Source organism: Ochotona curzoniae, unplaced genomic scaffold, assembly GCF_017591425.1.
Source record: "Ochotona curzoniae isolate NIBS_2020 unplaced genomic scaffold, NIBS_Ocur_1.0 contig_1014, whole genome shotgun sequence".
NCBI lineage: Eukaryota > Metazoa > Chordata > Mammalia > Lagomorpha > Ochotonidae > Ochotona > Ochotona curzoniae.
Window position 1 is genome coordinate 27,925,965 of NW_024464920.1, and position 20,405 is coordinate 27,946,369.

A 20,405-nucleotide genomic window follows, 5' to 3' on the forward strand; every position below is an offset into this window, starting at 1 on the left:
TGGAAAATGTCTTATAAAATTATGTAATATTAAAAACTTGTCTCTATTGGCCTTTCATTGCTTCTGAGGCAGATTTTCTAAGCACAGAATCTGCCCTCACTCTGTGTTAGTTAGAATGCAAACTGCACTAGATGATACAGTGTTCCAGAGGAAGAAACAAAACTGCTCCTTACTGGGCCACTATTTTGGTAATTTGTTCTGAATTCTGAATACAGAGTTTAACCTCTTCCCGTCTAAATTCTGTGTTCACTATAATAAACCCTTATACATACATATACAAGCTTTTATAAAAGAGTGAAAACTAATAAAAATCACAGCAAAGTACTGTAATACTTAGCTTTAACAAGAGACAGCCAATATTTGACCAATCACGGGGAGCCCTATCTCAGGGTAATCTGGTATTTCAGTAATTGCCCTTTGGAAAGAAAACACGATAGGTCAAATCTCATCAAGAGACTGCCCAAACTCTGTGCAACCAAAATCTTCCTATATGAAATATATTTGATGCAAATACTTGTAATCCAAGCAATTTTATTAAAATTTATTTACCAATTATTTTTGGTAATACTTGGAACTTCGCCTATATTAGAAATGATTCTAACTTAATTTAATTGTGGGAAAAGACCAAAAAAGGAGGAAAAAACACATAAAACTGGACAAAAAAATGTTCTTCCCTTACTTAAGAAACGTTATTACTTGAGGCCCGCACTGTGAAGCAATGGGTTAAGCTACAGTTTGCAACGCCAGAACCCCAGACAGATGCCAGCTGCAGTCCCAGTTCCTCCTGTTCCCAAGCAGCTCCCTGCTAAGTGCTGAAAAGGCAATGGAAGACGGCCCAAGGGCTTGGGTCCCTGAACCAAGTGGGAGACCCAAAAGAAGCTCCTGGATTTGGCCTGGTCCAGCTCTCACAGCTGTAGCCATTGAACCAGAGGATGGAAGATCTTGCTAACTCTCTCTGTAACTTTTTCAAATAAAGCTTTAAAATAACAAGAAAGAAAAACATATTACTCAGTCTTTTCTAGATCTATAATTCTGTGGGACTGATAGTTCCAATATGATAAATGTGTAATAGTTCATTAATCTTAGGATGAATCCACTTAGGATGAAAGGAAGGATTAAATTTATTTTAGACAACAGGTAAGTATCTTGGGAAAATCATTTCCAAGATTAACAGAAATATCTGATATATATCTATATATTTTTGAAGGTATATCCAAAATACGCAGGGTTCTCCTTATCTTAGAGAAAAGATGGGAAGAGGTTGTGTGAGTGTGTGAAAGAGAAAAACCACACTTTTCCTTATTCAGAAATCATTTACCAGTATCTGGTACTCACATGAACATTCCCTAAAACCATGTTCAGCAACCCTTAGTAAGTACCTCAGATTCCACAAATTCTGTTAGTAGCATTAAGAAAATATATTAAGATTTCCTATCTGTTCACTTTTTCTAGACATCACTACATGCTTCAACATGATGGCTTTCTAAAATCGTAAAATTTCCATATCAAAATGCTTTATCCATATTCTAATTTAAACTTCCAACACATAAAATTTAAAGGACAAGTGCATCACCCTGAAATCAAAACTCATTAATTCCAAGAGTGTTAATCAATAGAAACTAAGAATACAATCAAAAATCCAATAAGGAACCAAGTATGTTAGTTCCTTTTGGAGAAACTAGAATGAGAACTCATAAAATAGAGCCTAAAAGTGGCCTTAAATATTAAGACATGAAATTATAAAAGACAAGTAGAAGGACACAATATCTAGATTAAGGAGATAAAACAAGTCTTCTGACCAGAAGCAGAATATTCTAATGAAGGCAAATATTTTAAAGTAATCTTTGAAAAGAGGAGGGGGAGAATCAGCCCCGTATAAAGTCGAGGAAGGGATTAAGAACATACACCGACCAAAAATTGAATCTATAGTCTCCTTTGCCTTTTATTCTCAGTAAATTAAAAATTCTACAAGTTGAAACAGGAAAGAGACGACAAAACCGCTTAGAACTTGGTATTTTGAAGATATATTCTGAGACTTGAAGTCTCAAATACTTGGAAGCTCAGTCTCTTAAAGCTTCACTATTGTCTGAACAAAGTGTGAAGTTTGGTTTTCAGGGCAGGCGTTAGGCACAGGGAATACGGGCGTGTGCAGTGCTTATGACACTGCACTCCTGATGGGAGTGCCTAGGGTCACGTCCCAGTTGTGGTTCTGAGTCCAGCTTTCTTTTGATGCACACCTTGGAAGGCATAGGTGATAGCCTAAGTACTGGACCCCATCACCTTGACTGACACCTGGATTCTGGCGGCTTCACTCTGGCTCAGCCTCAGCTCTTTTGGGCATTTGGTGTTTGAACAATGAATAAAAGTTCCCTCCCTGCTCTTTACCTTTCAAATACAAATATAAATACATATAATATATATGTGTATAAAAACGTGTGTATATGTACATGTATATATGTATATACAAGACTCCACAGAAAAAAGATGCTTGAAGTTTCCATCCTTGAAAAGATTAAAACTCAGCTAGCTACCTAAAAACCTAAAGTGCAGTCTATTGATTTATGCCTTCCCCCAATGTTTGGCTGAACATGGGTTTTACTGAACATGGGTTTTCTGGTCCTGTTATACATGATGAAAAATAGGAAGTTTTAACTAATCTGCTTTGATCTTTACATAAGAAAACACGTATCACATTTATCACATTAGCTCTCTGTACCCCCAAAATATGTACAATTACACTAATAATAAGTTAGTTAAACATCAAAAAAGGTTTTTAAAATCTAACATTTTTCTTTGTATTATATTTAGTTGGCTGAAGGTTGTTCTTGTTTCCTATCCAATTAAAAATTATTTCTTGGAACACTGGATATTTCAATTTAGTAATTCATGAGAAAAACAAAGAAGCTCTGTAGTTTTAATCTAACAAAATGATTCACTGGTGTAATGGCCCAATATCCACCCTCAAAATACTGATGACAATATCATTTTACCCCCAGTTTTTCCCACCTTATACTTACCTGTGTAACTTCTTTCAACATTTGCTACTCTGGGAATTGGAAAGCTCAGAGCTGGAGGCTGAAGTGAAGAAGGAAAGGTTGGAGGGTGAGCCATGGCACCAGCCCCACACTAGGAGCTCCCCTGAGATACTACAGCAGGGTTGACACCATAGCTCTGAAGTTCAAACTCCAGCAAACGATAAGAAAGGAGTCCAACCAGAACATGATAAACGATGGAATTCTTCTGCTCTTTGAAAAATAAGGAAATCATGCTATAAAGATCTGAATGTCCAGTTTCAACATTATGACTCCCTGTTCAATTCTTTATTTTTTTCCCAACCCCAGAATCATCTTTCAGAATGACTCAAAGTATTAATTAAAAAAAAAAAAAAAAAAAAAGGCAGAGCTCTCCATAAACGTGCACACTTTTCCAGAAAATAAAAAGAGCTTACCTGGCCATCATGGAAATGTGTAAGACAATATGTTTAAACACTCTGCCTAACTGCTTTTGTTTTATTCTCTTGCTTTCTCAAGTAATCAAGATTAAATCTAAGGCTCTAATACTTACGAACAACACTAAGCAGCAAAACGAAGGCCAAACTACACAGATATATTTAAATCACTAAAAGTGGGCCAGTGAACTTTCAAAAACTAGAAATATCTTTTGGTATAGTATATTCCTTAAGTGTTTAAAACACAAAGACCCTTCCAGTAGAATAATTTGGAACATATGGTAGATAATAATGAGAAAAATTCTGAAAAATACGTATAAACAAAATATTCTGAATTTAAGATTCAATTAAAATGAGAGATTCATTTTTTGAAACTGTGAGGCCCTGTTTGATAACAGAAAGTGAAACTGACTCAGGGAAAAACAGTCAATTATCTTATGAAGATAAAACCAATCTAAAGTTATTTAAGTTGATTCACCACAATATCTACTTGATGACACAGATATTGAAAGTGACAAGTTATATTTTAAAACATACATGAACAGAAGAATCTTAAATTACACAAAACAAATGAAAGCATTCACTCGGCAAAGGACCAGAGGACCTTTAAAATACTTCCAAATATCTTATCTGGCCACATAAATTAATTCAATAAATATTTAGTGAGCCTCTAAAGATACTACACTTCATACTCTTATGAATTTCACGTTCAGAATAAAGGGATTTCAGCAATCAAAACAGATTTAAAGACACTGACAAGTCCTCCAAGACCTCAATTTGTATCTGTTACCTCCAATCTCCTTCTCACTGTGTTCAGAAAACTGGCCTCCTTGCATACCCCTGGCCCCAGGGCTCAGCACTGCACATCCTCCAGGAATGCTCCTTCCCTAAACCATCACAAAGCTTCCTACTTCACCTGCTTAGGACCTTGAGCCATCTCAATGAAGACTTCCCTGGCTACTCCAATTACAACTCTTTTTCCTCAACCCCTTACATTTACTTTCAAGTTTCCTTGGTTCTTTCCAATCCGAGATTTTATCCCACTCTTCACTGCTTTTCACAGGAATGCTGTGTCAAACTCACTGTACAATGTTCCAGTCTGGAGTCTGATGTTTTCTACTGACTGAATTAATCTTATTTATTTTTAAATGTGCCTTCCTTGTCACAGATGATTTATTAAAAGGTGATACACACTTCAATCTTGGTTAAAGTGATTCATTTGTCGGTTTTCTCCACTGAAAACTACTTTCTCCATTAAAATAATAAAAGTTTTAGGGAAATTAAGAAATTACAAATATCTGCTTGTCCTCAAATTTTTGCCCACAAATTACAATGTTTTTTGGCATGTATTATCTGTGTAGCTCCTGTTACTCAGGTGCTCTAATAGTGATTTTCTATTTCTTTTATCCCTTCTATATTTTTCACTGATATGTTTTAATATGGTAAATCAAATAATCTTTCAAGTATCTCACTGTTGAACATGAACATGCTGTCAAAGACTGCGATGTCTGAAGCGATACTGTGGAAGCTAGAGAATAATGAATGGTTCAAACTTGAGGTTCGTCACTGCTAGCAATCACATTGTTTTGGCTTCATCACACAGGGTGTCTGCAGTTGCAGATCAGAATGGACTTAAAATTTCCTAAGTGCTCTCTCCTTGTATTTCTGGCCCTAAATTAGAAAGACCATTATTTATCTTTTCCCTTAAAAGTCCAACCACCTTCTTTTCATTATTGTATTTACTATCCTCTTTAGTTTACCAATTAAAATTAAATAAGATAATAGATATTCACTACTCTAAAACAACCTGGGTTTTTGGTAAAAAAAAAAAAAAACAATAATAATAAAATAAATAAATATAAAAAATAAATATATATATCTATGAAATGGCAAGTTTTTTTATGCTGATTAGATCACAGCTATGATGGCTTTAGGTGTGAATTGTATTGTATTTCCTGATCTGTACTGGTTTGTTTCTGTCCAAACGTTAAGGGCTGAGATCAATTCTGCTAATTGTGGGTACTGCAAACTATTTCTTATGCAACAGAAAGTATCCAAGCTTTTGTTCAATATTGACAGAAAAATTTTATTCTCTTGATCTTTAGTGTTTTCACCCATTTTCTCAAATGGAATTTTTAAAAATTAAATCATAGGAACTCCACATCTACCAAGTAACACTCTCTTTTCCCACTTAAAACGACGTAAACATGAAAAACATAGTAAACAATGTTTTTCAAACAAAAGAAAACAACTCCTGAGAAAACAATCACTGGGAGCTCAGCAACTGTACTTGCTCATTGGCAGGGGGACCAGGAGCCCCACCATGTGAAGCCCAGTGACCTCTGTGAACTGGGGAGATGGAGCTGAGTCTGAGCAGTTCAGGGCAGCTGCAGCAAGCAGTCTAGCGCACCCAAAGGGAGGCATCTGTACTGAAAAGTTGTTCTGGAGATGGTCCTTTAGTCTTCAGCTTGGTCCTGGGCACATGCATAAACTACCAGAGGCTGGGAGAAGAATCCTCTGAAAACAAAGGAGTAATAATCCCTAGAACTCACACTGGGATGAGAAGCATTTACATTCCCATTAGTCAGGGAAAAGGAAAAATAAAACAAAATACAATAAAAACGAAACAATGGAATATCTTATAAGTCACTCAAAAATGCCTCAGTACTTAGGGAAAAATTAACCCAAGCTAAATATCATTCTGGTTATGTTTAATAAAAAAAAAGACTTTTGAAGAAAAAAGAGAAAGGAAGTTTCAAAAGAATATAATGCCTTTCGTTTAATAATAAGAAATCTGCCCTCCTTTTTGTTTCTATTTATTTGCAAGGAAGTAAGGAGGAAGAGAGCAGATACTTCCAGTCTGCTAGTTCACACCTCAAATATCTATCTTGAGCATCTGGGGCTGAGCTAAGGCCAAAGTGGAAGTCAGGTACTCAGCCTGTGAATGACATGAAGTCAACCAGGGTGACAGTCACCTGCAGTCAGGAGTAGAACCCGAGCTAGAACCCAGGTACTCTGATTTGGATCCAACCACTGAGCCAAATGCTCACCCTCATCTGACTTCTAAGTATCTTTCACCTTATATCTAAAGTATCTCAGGAATGTTAACAGACAGAGACAAACACATCAACAAGACAAAGTTTCCAAGGACTGGCATCCAAGCAAAAATCATCAGTCATATAAGAAAGCAGTACTTAAAATCCATGGGAAAATGGGATTATAAATATGAATGTATTTAAGCAAAAAGTCTTTTTTTGAACTGAAGTCAGATTCTTTTCATGGTATGCAATTTCCACATATGATAGAATTTATTTGCATCAAAAAATTTCAGGCATAAAACAGACTTATTTTTCCCCACAAACATTTTAAGTACTTCCTCTAAAAAACAGATTAAAAATTTAAAAACTCTAGTACAAAAAAAATGAACAGGGCATCAACTTCAAGTGATCATTTAAGATATGTGAAAAAATATGTAAAGAAATAATAGTTAAACATGCTATAAAACTATAAAGACAAGAGGTTCAAAAATTCGAGACATCAGTCATAAAAAAATTTGTTTAAAGATACATTGTAATCAAAATGTGCAAAACAAGTGAAATAAAACCCAAATATTGACCAGAGTAAAATACGTTGCAGCAGGCTAAAGGACAGATTTTTTTCACCAGAAATATCTCAGAAGATCAAAGAACACCATGCTTAAAATTCTAAAAGAAAAAAAAATTATCAATTTAAAGTACTACACAAAAAATACATATTTACAAATGAAAGTGAAATACCTTTTTAGCCACATATCTAATAGGATTAATCACAGTAAGATCATATTAGAAAAAAAAAAACCCTTCAGGTAGAAGTAAAATGATTAACAAAAAACGGAAGGAAAGAAAATGAAGGTGAAGGGTAGAAAGGAAGAGAAAAAAAGAAAAAATAGCAAGGAAAAAAAAAAAGAGAGAGAGAGAAGGCAGGGACAAGATCCAAAGAGAAAAGAAAGGATTGGTTGAAAAGAACCACCAAATCTATTAAATTATGGATGATAATTAAAGGCAGAAATAACAACACTCTTGCCACTATAAATTACATTGAACATTAGTACTTAACAAATTAAACAGAAAATGTTTCATTTAGGTAGCGAAATTTTAGTTGAGACCTATCAAGTGATCAAGATAACATGTTTTTTAGTAGTAGGGAAAATTATAAAAAAACAAAATGCTGTAAAAAAAAAAACACAGAGATCCATCCAACTGACAATCATTTACTAAGTACATACTACATGACAGGGTCACAGGGGTAAAGAAGAGTGAAAGGTAACTGAGATTACATTTTAATTTAAATGCATTGTTGAGTTTGGGAGGGAAGGAGGGAAATTTAGCATGAAGAACAAAGTAAAAGCAAGAATTCAGAAAAGAATGAGTTCCTACCCTAAAGGAGAAATTTGCCCATGGTAGAAAAGCTATTAAAAGAGACGCTTTCAAAAAATCAGATAACTGAAAAAGCTACAATACAATTGTAATAACCCCTTAGGGCAGTGGGCAAGAAATCATAATGCTCTCCATGTAGACACTAAACAAAAAGCGGTGAAGAACCTGAGAACGTATGAGCCACACACCAGCATGAATTTACATAATGTGCAGGGACAACTTCAAGCTAATATTTTAAATAGTTCCAAATTGATAGTGTCTCATGAACCTGACAATAACAAATAAAAACCTCCTTGGCTGACAAAAAAAAAAGTCCTGTACTTAGTCTGTAAATAATACAGATTTCTAAGAAAGAAAAATAATAACAATAATACAAACACAAAGCAACAAGGCACTACAAATGAGAACCAATACAAACAAACTACACTGTGATCTACAATGACTTCAGCTGTTGAATTTATCACATACAAAACACAAACCTGCACAAAATGGTTAAAGAAATAAAGAGGATATATTAGAATCCAGAACTAAACAAAGGAATAAATGATGCTAAAAATATGTGGCTACAAAAGATGTATGTAACATGAATATACCTGCTAACTGGTTAATGTGCATTTTGTTCAAGTCTACAAATCAAATTGGAATCATACTAATAACATTCTCTAACCACAATGAAACTGCATGATAAACCAGAGAAACCTAATAAGCTTGAAAATTAAGAACAAGATAAAAGAACAGTAAAACAAACTTGATAAAGTAAAGGGAAAGCATTAACCAAGTTAGAAAAATTAGGAAGTTTCAAGATAGGCATTTGTAGTTGATAGGCTTATTTACATGAAAGCCCTCAAAAAGTGACAAGAAAATTGGAAGAATAAAAATATTTAGCAATACTGACAGAAAAGTCAATTTTCTCAAATCACTTTTCAGCCAAGTGATTTCAGTAACACAACATTACTTTAAAAATACAACAGCAACCCAAAATTCTGAGGTAGAAATCATATTTAAGATTTATAACTGCATTATATGTGTGTGTATTTCAGATTTTAAGAGAAAAATAGCCAAGATTTAATGTACTAATTCAAGCACAAGAAGAGTATCAAATGTTTATTTTTTCTTTAACCAGAAAAAAAAAAAAAAGACCTAGCAGGGTAGCCTATTGGCTGAAGTCCTTGCCTTGCAGGCCAGTGAACCATTGGAAGATCTTTCCCTCTGTCCTCTTTGTAAATCTGACTTTCCAATAAAAACCAAATAAATCTTTAAAAAAAAAAATCAACACACTTCCACTCATAAACTTGTGGGGTTTTTTGTTGTTGTTGGGACAGTCTTTTCAAGAATACTCTAAATTTACCACAAAGCAAAAGGCCAAGAAATCAAGACACTGGTTAAAAAACAAGGTTAGCAGATATGACGCTTTACACAAAGCTATAGTAGTAACACAAACACACATGCATAAAGAAATGTATAAAAGTAACAGTATAAATAGACGAAACAAAATCAAACACATAAGCAAACTTGATACACAACATAGACAGTTAAGGAAGGGAAGAAAAAAAATCAATATAAAACGCTAATACAACTAATTGCCTACAGAGAAGAAACTGGACTTCTAACTGACAACACAAACACACAAATCACATCAGACTAAACAATTTTAAAGACTAAAAAAAAATTTTAGAAGACTACATAGGAAAACATCTTTAGTTTTAATAAGGAAAGATTTTCAAACACAAATCTATGTCACTGTTGACTGGACTCAAAATTTGAATACGAACCAAGACACATCTGAGTTTTTAGAATATCGTTTTGTTCAGCTGATTTGTCTGACTTCATAAAGTTTCTCTTCTGATGTTTCCATGCAGTACTTGTAAATAGGATGGTTTGTTTTCTGGCACTTCCCCTATTTTAGCTCTTCATTCACTTTTCCATGCCTCCTGCACATGTCCTGCTCCAGTTCCCACTGCTCCCAGTGCAGTTGACAGAGTTAGGTGAAGATTATCTGCAGTGACTTCCTGCTGACAACTTTCCATGCTTCTATTCTCACATCAAGCAAAAAATCACAATGCTCCTATTTTTTGTGTGTGTGCGCAAAAATGATTAATGTCTTGTTAGTCCTCACTGTCTTGTAATTTAGAGTTCATGGGAAAGCGTCATTAAGTTTTGCTACAAACGTTTTTGTGGAATTTGGTTTTGCTATCTGTTATTCTATTTTTTAGTACAAAAACTTAAGGAATAAACTAAACTGAGTTGCTGTCATCAGAATCTAATTAAGACCTAAGATTATACTTTAAAAGATAATTTTTCTTCTTTTTTTTACATTTTCTCTAGTACACACACACACTTTTAACTTTCAATGTAATCCTGAATATATTTCACACACATTGAAGCAAATACTCTAAATGTAAAATATTTCTGAAAGAGAATGCCTAATATTTCATGACAAATTCCTAGGATTTGAATACCCCCCAAAGGTACCACAGTAAGCACACAAGGGTGCCACTAGGGAATTTAAACCTTGGAAAACATAACATCACCTGTCAGATCCTATGTACACTATTAATATAATTGATTTGAACCTAACAGCTTACTTAGTAGAGTTTCTCTGGCCTAGCAACATTGTGAAAAAAGCTTATCAAGATCCTAAGGTGCCATTATTCAAATGTCCTGGTGAAAACTTGCTTTTTAAAGAACTGTCATTTCATTTGATGTTAGAAGATAAGAAGTATCAAGTAGTAATGAGCTAACCAATTAAGAACTTCAGAATTCATACAACTTGATTTTCATTTGGTCAGAGATAAAGAGCAGCAGTGAATGCCCAAGAATATACTAACTTTTAGTTTTAAAATATTTCAGATACAGAAATAAAATGATAACACGATCAGTTCAAGAACAGCAGCATTATACTAAAAAACATAATTGTCATATCAACCTCATCTTATGATTGAATGCAAGTAAAAGATATAAAAAGAGAAATATTTTCAGCTTTTTTCTGCCTCCTTACTCTACTGATGACTAGAGACAACAGATCAATCATTTGTTTTCAAGAGTTTCAAGAGCCAAGAAAACAGAACCAGTTAGTTGAATTCAGGAATCCAGTTCATTCATTCATCAATTCACTCTTGTTCAATTTCAAATAGCAACAATCACTAAAATCCCCACTATTCTCTGTGCATTAGACTTAATCCTAACAAATTTCCAATGGCTTAAGTATCCATTCAGGCCTTTTTTTTTTTTTAACAAAATTTCTGTTGGCTTTATGAAATTTTTGTGCTCACTGTGTATCCTGAACACATCCCACTGTCATCGATTTTAAGATGCTTTGGTGCTTGGCATCATCACACCTACACATCAGACGATGTTACAACTACAACTTTAAGACACCATATTAAATATGCACCCAAGCTCCAGAACGATACAGATCCTCAGTAATGTATAAATTTAATAGATGGAAGGTGGTAACTTATTACTTACTAATATTTAGATTTTACTATAATATAAAAACTAATTTGCATATAATACTATATAATACTTAAGATGGAAAGACATCTACATGTGTTAAATAATCAGGAGCCTTGTGTTTTAAATATTTAGTGTTATGCAGAAATACCTGGCAAATTTTCACACAGGAATTAAGGTGTTTTGGTAGTACTGGGGAAGTTATTTCAGGTTTTGTCTTCACTGGAAACTCATTATTTTTCCTATTCAAAATGGTGAGATGCACGACACCATTTTCCAAAAAGTTGACACACACTCCCAAGATGTTTTATGTAGTGAAATACACATACACATATGTAAAAAAAAAAAAAAAAAAAAAAAGAATGAAACACAAGATTCAACTATAGCAGGAGAAGTGATGGAATGTGGAATATCTCCATTAGGTATAATAAGACAACTGCTGGAAAATACGTATTTATTTTTTAAAAAGATAATGAATTATAAGCCCTACTTACACTAGGAAACATGAAAGGTACACATCAAAGCAGTAACATTAAGTTGTGAAGGTAAACCTTCACATTGTGTGCTGTATTCCCAAATGTTCTGTCAATGTTTCTGTAATAAGCACCTGTTACCTTGACAAGACAGTAAGGAACAATACAATTCCCCTTACAGTTCCCTGACATATTCCACACAATATGACATTTTCAATTTTGAGGCATTTTTTAGGAATATATAGACTCGAGTGCACTAGAGCCGGTTGGCAGACATTGAAACACATATGATGTGCTCAATGATCTCATATTGAAAAGTAACAGAGAAATATCAAAGCATCTTGTATACATCAATAGCACATTATTTAGCCCATTTTCCAATTACTTCCTTTACAAACTTCTCCCATTCATTCAATTTTGTTGAAAATATGCACTTAACACCTATCTATATACCAGGCACTTGACTAGCCATGCGGAAAGCCACACATATATGTAGCTCAAGAGGTTAATTACATACAGCAGTAATGTATAATGCAATTTTCTGCAATGATGGTAACAACTGTGTGTGCTCTGTTCAATGACTGCTGCTACTAGAATGAAGCTCCGGAGCATTTGAAATACTGCTAACATGACTGTCAAAATATAATTTTAATTGTATTTAATGTAAATGAAGTTAGCCACTGTGTAACTAGTGTCTACAGTAATAGATGGCAAAGGCTCACAGGATGACAAGGACAAATAAACAGTTAATTAAAACGAGCTATGACAATGCTAAGCCAGGAGACACAAAAGACAATGAAACAAAGCAAAAGATGCCCTGAAACCACCACAGAAGGGCTTCTGGAAAAACTGATACTGAATTCTTAAAATGTATCAAGAAGCTGAGGTGTTATATCAAGAGAACCAATGCAAGCAAAGGCTTTTTGAAGGTTTAAGTGTGTGATATGAAGAATAAGACTGTATTGCTGATGCTGAACGGGAAACTGCTACAAAGAGTAACTGGAGATAAAACATTAAAAACAGGTACTTCAGGGCCCGCGGAACAGTGTAGTGGCTGAAGTCCTCCACTTGTATCTGCCAGGATCCCATTGGGTGCTGGTTCATATCCCAAGCTGCTTTACTTCCCATCCAGCTCCCTGCTTGTGGCCTGGGAAAGCTGTAGAGGATGACCAATGCCTTTCGACCCTGTGCCCATGTGGGAGACTAGAAGGAGGTTAGTGGCTTTGGATTGGCTTAGCTCTAGCCACGGAGGCCACTTGGGGAGTAAACCAGTGAATGGATGGGATGAAAGATCTTGCTGTATCTCTCCCTCTCTCTTAATCTGCCTTTTCAACAAAATTTAAACAAAGCAAAACAAAAACAAGTACTGCAGCCACACAGAAATACTCCTTAGTAGGAGGTCTTAGTTTATTACTAAGAAAGGCAGTGCTTCAGATGACTTAAATCGTTAAGATAGTTTAGACTTGTGCCTGCACATAGTTATAGTTAGGATCAATTAATGTAAATTAGAGAATTAAGGGGGAAAAAAGTTGTTACATTTCCTCAGAAAAGGACAATGATTGTAAACCTCCACCTTTAAAAAAGTCACTTTTAGTAAATAGCTAAGAAAATCCACCTGCTGAAGAGCACTCCTGCTTCAGCAATCCGATCTGCAAAGGGAGAACTGTGAAAACGTCCTTCTTGCTAAGACTTTAGAACACCAGCCTATTCTCAGGATACTGACGCACAAAAGTAAAAGCTCACTAAGACAAATGAAACCAATCATACATACGTATATTAGAATTCTATCCATCGCCTCATGTGGACTAGATCAGGGAAAAGCCGAGCTGGGCTGATTATTCCTACTGGTGCAAACAGAATTAAAGTGGGCGAGGTTTAGTTGGGCAGCAGTAACTGGAATCTGGGAGTGGGAGAGGCCTGGGAGGGTAATAGTGGGCTCATCCCTCTTGGGTTACCACTTCCACGGGAGGACATAAAACTAAACAGTGGCTGGGGTGGAATGGGGTGTGGGACAGACTGGATTACTGCTACACTTACTGGCAAACCAGGGTAGGGGCGGTCCTGGTGGGGGTTATTGTGGGTCGCTCCAACTAGGCTGCAGCTCCCACTGGTTTAGGTGAGGGCCAAATATGTGCGGGACAGAACCAGGCTGGACCGCAACACCCATTGGTTCCAGTGGAAGTCGGGAGTGAAAACAGAACCAACCCAGCAATTACAACCACCAGCTGATTGGAGCGATGGACGGTGCCTGGCCCTGTACTTGTTAGCACATACAAGAAGTTTCTTTGGAGATCTTCCTAATCTAAATGCTGGACTCAGAACCCTAACGAAGAAAAGAGAGAAGACAGAACAGGTCAACCAACCATCTCAGCTATGATGGACTATGTGAATCAGTGGATTTTTCAAAGACCTCATAGTGCTTGGAGTGGTAAGATTGACAGCGATTCATAACTGTTGCAATATCAAAACCACTCGAGGAAGAACCTCAGAGCATGCCCTACACCCGGGACTTGGGGAGGGTGGGAAATTGGGTGGGCCTTCTCCCTTAATACCCCCCTTTTTTAACATGAAGGTAACAATATGGAAAACATACTAGTATTATCCACTTTCCTGTAGCCCTTGAACCTTCTTACTCTAACTAAGTATGTGAAGAATGTCAAAATTAATTTTATTAATAATAAAAAAAAAAGAATTCTATCCATAAACAAATACACGTTTATAAAAATTTTATCAAAAATGATAAATGAAGTTCCACCAAAGAGCAGGCATTTGGCTCGGCGGTTGCTGCTTAGGAAACCCGGACCTTACATCACAATGTCTGGTTTGGGTTCATGTCCCCCTGCTTCTGACTGAGCTTCCTGCTAAGGCATATGCTGAAACGGTAACACACGACTCATTTACTCAGCTTCCCACCATTCACAAGGGAGAATCAAATAGAGCTGTGGGCATTTAGGGAATAACTAAGAAGACATAAATCTGTGTGTGTGTGTGCGTGTCTGTGTCATTCAGATAAAATGAAAATTTTAAGGTATTTTTAAAATAATCTCCCCAAAGGGAGTAACTGAGAAGATATGTATGTGTGTGTCACATTCGAATAAAATGAAAATTTTAAATTATTTTTAAAAATCTCTCCAAAGTAGAAATTTTAAACATAGAAATTATTCACAGAATACAGAATCTCCTAGAGTTACTACAATACAAGTTCACTTTAATAATTTATTTAATAATCCTTTAGATTTCCTGTATGTGCTTAACAAACTAATCATGCAATAAGGAAACTTTATTTCTACATTTACATTTCAGAAATGCAAAAATAGATTCCAAAATGCAGATTTAAGTAATTATCTCTGAGGATATCTCAGTATGAAATAAGCACCACTACTGCTTTGTAACAACAAAAATGGAAAAATATTTTCAGCTAGAATCCTATCCAAGATGCATTTTCCAAGCGAGCTCCAAAAGTTGAATACATTGTAAACACTATGACCAGGAGCTCTGGAGTATTTTTAGAGTGAAATGAACAAGAATAAGCCATTGTCTTTATGTGTAAAATGTTAACTGCATTTCTTTCCTAAGTATAAATTTTCAAACTGTATATTCTATGATATAGTAGCCATACTGCCTAATCCTACAGAAGTTGTATACTCCCACTTTAGACTGAATTGTGAGCATTAAAAAAAAAAAAAAACCACATAAACTAAAGTTACAATGTTCTTAAAAAAGAATTTAACAGAACCTACCAAAAGATGTACAAGCCTAATAAGTGTGAACAACAAAAAACCCAAGTAGTTGGAAGTGGTTGTGAGGCAGGAGGAGCTATAGCAAGTACAAGTCATTAGCAAAGGCTCTGCTGGCCAAATCTACGAGAACAAATAAGAAGAAAAGGTTACAGGGAAAGCTGACAGCTGAACAGCCGCAACTAACATCTTGTAAAGGTTTGACAAAAAAATTCATACTTCGAGTTAGAACTCTACAAACTCTACAAAGACTAAATATCACACTACTTTTGTGAAGTAGAAACACTGCTCTTCAAATAAACCCAAATTTTATCAAAGCTATTTTATTATTATACAATATAAATGCAAAATCACAATTTTCTTCACTATTTCTTTTCCAATTTAAAGGAAAGAAGAATTGTAAGTGATCAGCTCAAAAGGTTAGTTAACCAAACAGATTAATCATATAGTAGCTGCCTTCACAACTTGGAATAAAACAGACGGAAGGGGAAGGTTGGATACTGGAAGCATAAAAATGTATTTCTACTTGAGCCTGGAATTCTAGTTTAAGGGATCACTACACAACTTAATAATGGGTAATTATCAAATTAATAAAGTTCCATCTAATTTTTAGTGAAGCTCAAACATGCTTTCAAAATATAATCATTGTGTTAAGAATGTCACATTTCAGCCATTTACAGAGGGGATGGATATTATTAACCAAAGTATTAATTTAGCCTTTAACAATAGCAAACAAATGACAAATTGGGTAGAATCTGGGTCTTTAAACATCCTAGGCTTTTCATTTCTATTTCTTCTATGCTGTATGAAATTTTGCCTACCTTATTACTAAGAATATAGTCCAAGTCTTTAGTTTTGCAGGTACAGTGTTAAAACAAATCATCACTATGTTCCATAAACTACAGGCTCTGGATCCAACCAAGCAGCCATAAATTGTATATCAGAAACTCTACGTTTTGAAATATAGAGCAGAAAATATTTCAACATTGAAAGAATATACATTTACTATGAACATGCTTTATTTGGAAAAATGCTGCCAACTAATCTATCAAATCCAACATGCACATTTAAACCTACAACTCAAAATTTTTCAATGTATCCTATTTGAGATGTATCAAATCTGCTGGTTCCACTTAAATACAACACATTAAAACAACTATATGACCAACAGAGAAAAAGGAAAGAAAGTTGATCTTACCTGATAGTTTCTTTTTTCAGATAATGTATGTCCATCAGTCCTCACCATAGAGTCGTGTCCTTTCCTCACAGTACTGGAGGCAATCAAATAGAACTGTCACTCAAGGGTCGTGTCACAGGAAGGACCGCCCACCAGTTCTCCCTCTAGAGTGGAATTATCCAAAAGCCGTCATAATTACTAACATGAAAATACATGAACAGCAGCAAACATATCTAATATTACACATAGAAAACAAAAGCAAAATTAACTATTTCACGATCTAACCCATGCTTCTCTTAACCTCTGAGGGCTAGACAAGCAGACACATGGTATTATTACAGATTATAAACTCTTCCCTCCCACTTCCATTTTCTCTAATCACAACTACCCACCCAATATTACAAACATGCAAAAACAACTTACAATAAATAAATTAAAATGGAGTCGATAAAATGTTCACCCCTTAACTGAGATTTTTGTTTTAAATATTCTCCAATTAGTCTCAGATAGATTTGGTAATGTAACCACAAATCCTCCCTCCAAAGGCTTCTATAAATAGATAGGAATTTATAAATAGATGTTATTTACATAGCTATTGATTCATCCTATTTGTGAGATTTATCCCTGGGACATAAAATGGGAATGAATCACACATTTAAGGTAATTAACAGAGGCAAACCTAATTCAATATTGTATTAAACTAATGAAGAACACCATCAACTTCCACTGACGCGTTTGTCTACAAGTTTAGGCACACTCAAATCCAACACTTTCTTCATTGGGCAAAAAAACCCATTTAAACTAGACAGGCAATAAACAAGTCCAAAATGACTTATTTGAGACCATCACCAGATACGCTACCTCAGATACATTTAAAGTAAAAAGTGAAAGATTCAAAAGTGGTGACTTCAAAGAATTTGTAAACATGTATTACCATGATAAATAGCTCTAAGTTTTAACAATACATTTCTCAGGAAGTAGTGTATACACACACACCCCGAACTTAAAATGCTACTAAGATAAAACATTATATTCAAATCTTAGCAGCAATTATTTAATAAAATATGCAATTACTTTAGGAGGGGATAAAGAACATGTAACTTATAATTCATAAGGAATGAACAGGTATTAAAAATAAAAAACATACATACAAGTATGGACTATCTAGAAAAACTAACCTATTAAGGGAAAAATATCTAAAGGAAAGCAAATGGCACTGAGAATGAAAGAAAATATAGTCAATTATTGAAAAGTAACCCACACGCACCTTAGCTAACAAAATATATTAAGATTCACAGTTGAAAAATCTTAAAAATATTCAAGAAGTCACAAAAGACAACTATGTATTTGCAAAAATACAATGAAATTTCCTATAAGGTAGGGAGGGACGTCTTCCAAGATAGAAAAGCAGACCACATTACCCTAATACCTGATACAGCCAGAAAACAAAACAAAACATATGAAATAATAGTTTCCAAACTTTATAGTCATCTTAGGATAAGAGCATTAAGAAAAAGGAGCAAGGAGATGAGCCCTCCTGGTATTCCCAGATAACTGTGAAGTTCTGGAACTGGCAGGAATGGGAAAACAGAGAATAACCACAGCCTTACTGATCTCACCGAGCTAAATCAATATTCCAAGAGTTCCAAGTCAAGGGAAATTATCAAAGCAGCCAGAATTTTCACAGCAAATACACAGAAGGAAATTGGACAGATAAACTTTAAGCTGAATAAAGGTCTGTGTATGCATGGGTGAGGGGAATGGAGGAATGGAAGACTCCAATTAGAGAAAAAAAAAATCTGAGGAGGATTAGTTACAACAATATTAACAGTTCCTGTTTCCAGCAATCAGAACAGAAGAAGGCTGCTGAGGATTCAAAAAGGTAATGAATGCTTTGGCTATGATAACAAATAGCTTGAGACAAAAAAGATGTTCTTAGGCACTAATAAAGTTTAAAATGAAACCCTGAAACAATGTGGCTGATTCTAAGTAACACAAAAGTATCAAAACAATATATAAAATATCAAATTCCAGCACAATACAAAGTGAAATCTCTATCATCCATTCAAAAGTTACCATCCATGCAAGGAAGAAGGAAATACTTGTGAAATTCATAGTAGGATAAAACATGAATGGAGGGGCCTGGTAAAGTAGCCTTGCTGCCAGTCCTTGCCTTCAATGCACCAGTATCCCATTTGGGCACTGGTTCTAATCCTGGCAGCCCCGACCCCCATGACTCCCATCCAACATCCTGCCTATGGTGTGGGAAAGCAGTAAAGGATGGTCCAAAATTGTGGGACCCTGCACCTACATGGGAAACTTTGGAAGAAGCTCCTGGCTTTGGATTGGCTCAGCTCCCGCCATTATGGCCGGTTTCAGAGTGAACCAGCAGATGGAAGATCTTTTCTGTCTCTCCTCCTCTCTGTATATCTGACTTTCCAATAAAAATAAGCAAATCTTTAATATATATGATATATATAATACATATATATTATATATTATATATTATTATTAATATATATTATGTATTATATATTAATTCTATAATATATATTCTATATCTATATAACTATAATACTATATTATATATATTATATATATATAATATATATTATATATTATTACTCCGAAGAGTAATAAGAAAAAAAGAAAATTATCCTAACGACTCAGAATAAAATCACTGAAAAACAGTGACAGAGAATAATCTCAATGTATCCTAAAAAGGAACACAGGCGGGGGTTATGTATAGAGGAACAAAGACAGGAATGACACCAATTCCCATCACGGAGAGTGAACCAACATTCTCTTTTTTTAATGTATTCTATCTATTTGAAAAGCATAGAGTTGGAGGGTGAAGTGGGAGGAGCATGGGGAAGAAGAGATGAACAGGTGTAGTGGTGTGTGTGTGTGTATATATATACATATAAAATTATATAATCTTCCACCCACTGGTTCACTCCCCAAATGGTTGCAACCTGGGTACGGCAAAACTAAAGCCAAGAGCCTAGAACATGCTGTTCATATGGAGACGGGCATCACAGATGGCTGTTTAACCTACTATCCAAAACATTGGCCCCTCAACATCTTTTATAAATATTTATGTGGGGCCACCCTGTGACACAATAGATTAAGCCACTACCAGTGGTGCTGACATCCCATACTTGTACTGGTTAAAGCCTCAGCTGCCTCAATCCAGCTCCCCGCTATTGTACCTGGGAAAGCAACAGAAGATGGCTCAAGTGTTTAGGCCCCTGTATCCATGGGAAAGACCACCGGGAAGAAGTTTCTGTCTTCAGCCTTGGGCTCAGCACCAAATGCCATAGCCATTTGGGAAAAGAACCAGCAGATGCAAGAACAACATCCCCCTGCCCCGCCAATTTTGCCTTTCCAATGAATAAAATAAAATCTCAAAAAACCCCACAGATTTATTTACATATTTGAGACAATGTAACAGAGGTCTTCCATCCACTGGTTCACTGCTCAAATGGCTATTAAAACCAAGACTGGGACAGGAAGAAGCTAGGAGCCAAGAAATCCATCTGTGTCACCTAAGGACTGGCAGGTCCCAGATCTTCTGCTGGGATGCTAGCGTCCCAGGTGGCAGCTCATTGTCTTGTGCCACAATGGTAGCCATGGATTAATATTTCTAAAGTATAAGGCTTAGGAAACAAGCTATTAACAATTCTAAATTCAATTAAAAAA

General features: G+C 35.3%; 1 protein-coding gene across 4 annotated transcripts in view; it reads right to left on the bottom strand.

Annotated features, from left to right (window-relative positions):
• CNOT2 (CCR4-NOT transcription complex subunit 2) overlaps nt 1–20,405 on the bottom strand; it is a 98,664-nt gene that overhangs the window by 52,424 nt on the left and 25,835 nt on the right. For 2 of the 4 annotated variants that reach the window (XM_040981767.1, XM_040981793.1), the window contains exon 2: nt 16,725–16,797. In XM_040981767.1, the coding sequence (XP_040837701.1) occupies nt 16,725–16,797 (73 nt within the window). Of the gene's footprint in view, nt 1–3,017; nt 3,076–16,724; nt 16,868–20,405 lie in introns of all 4 variants that reach the window. The other 2 variants (XM_040981784.1, XM_040981775.1) reach the window with 2 other exon arrangements.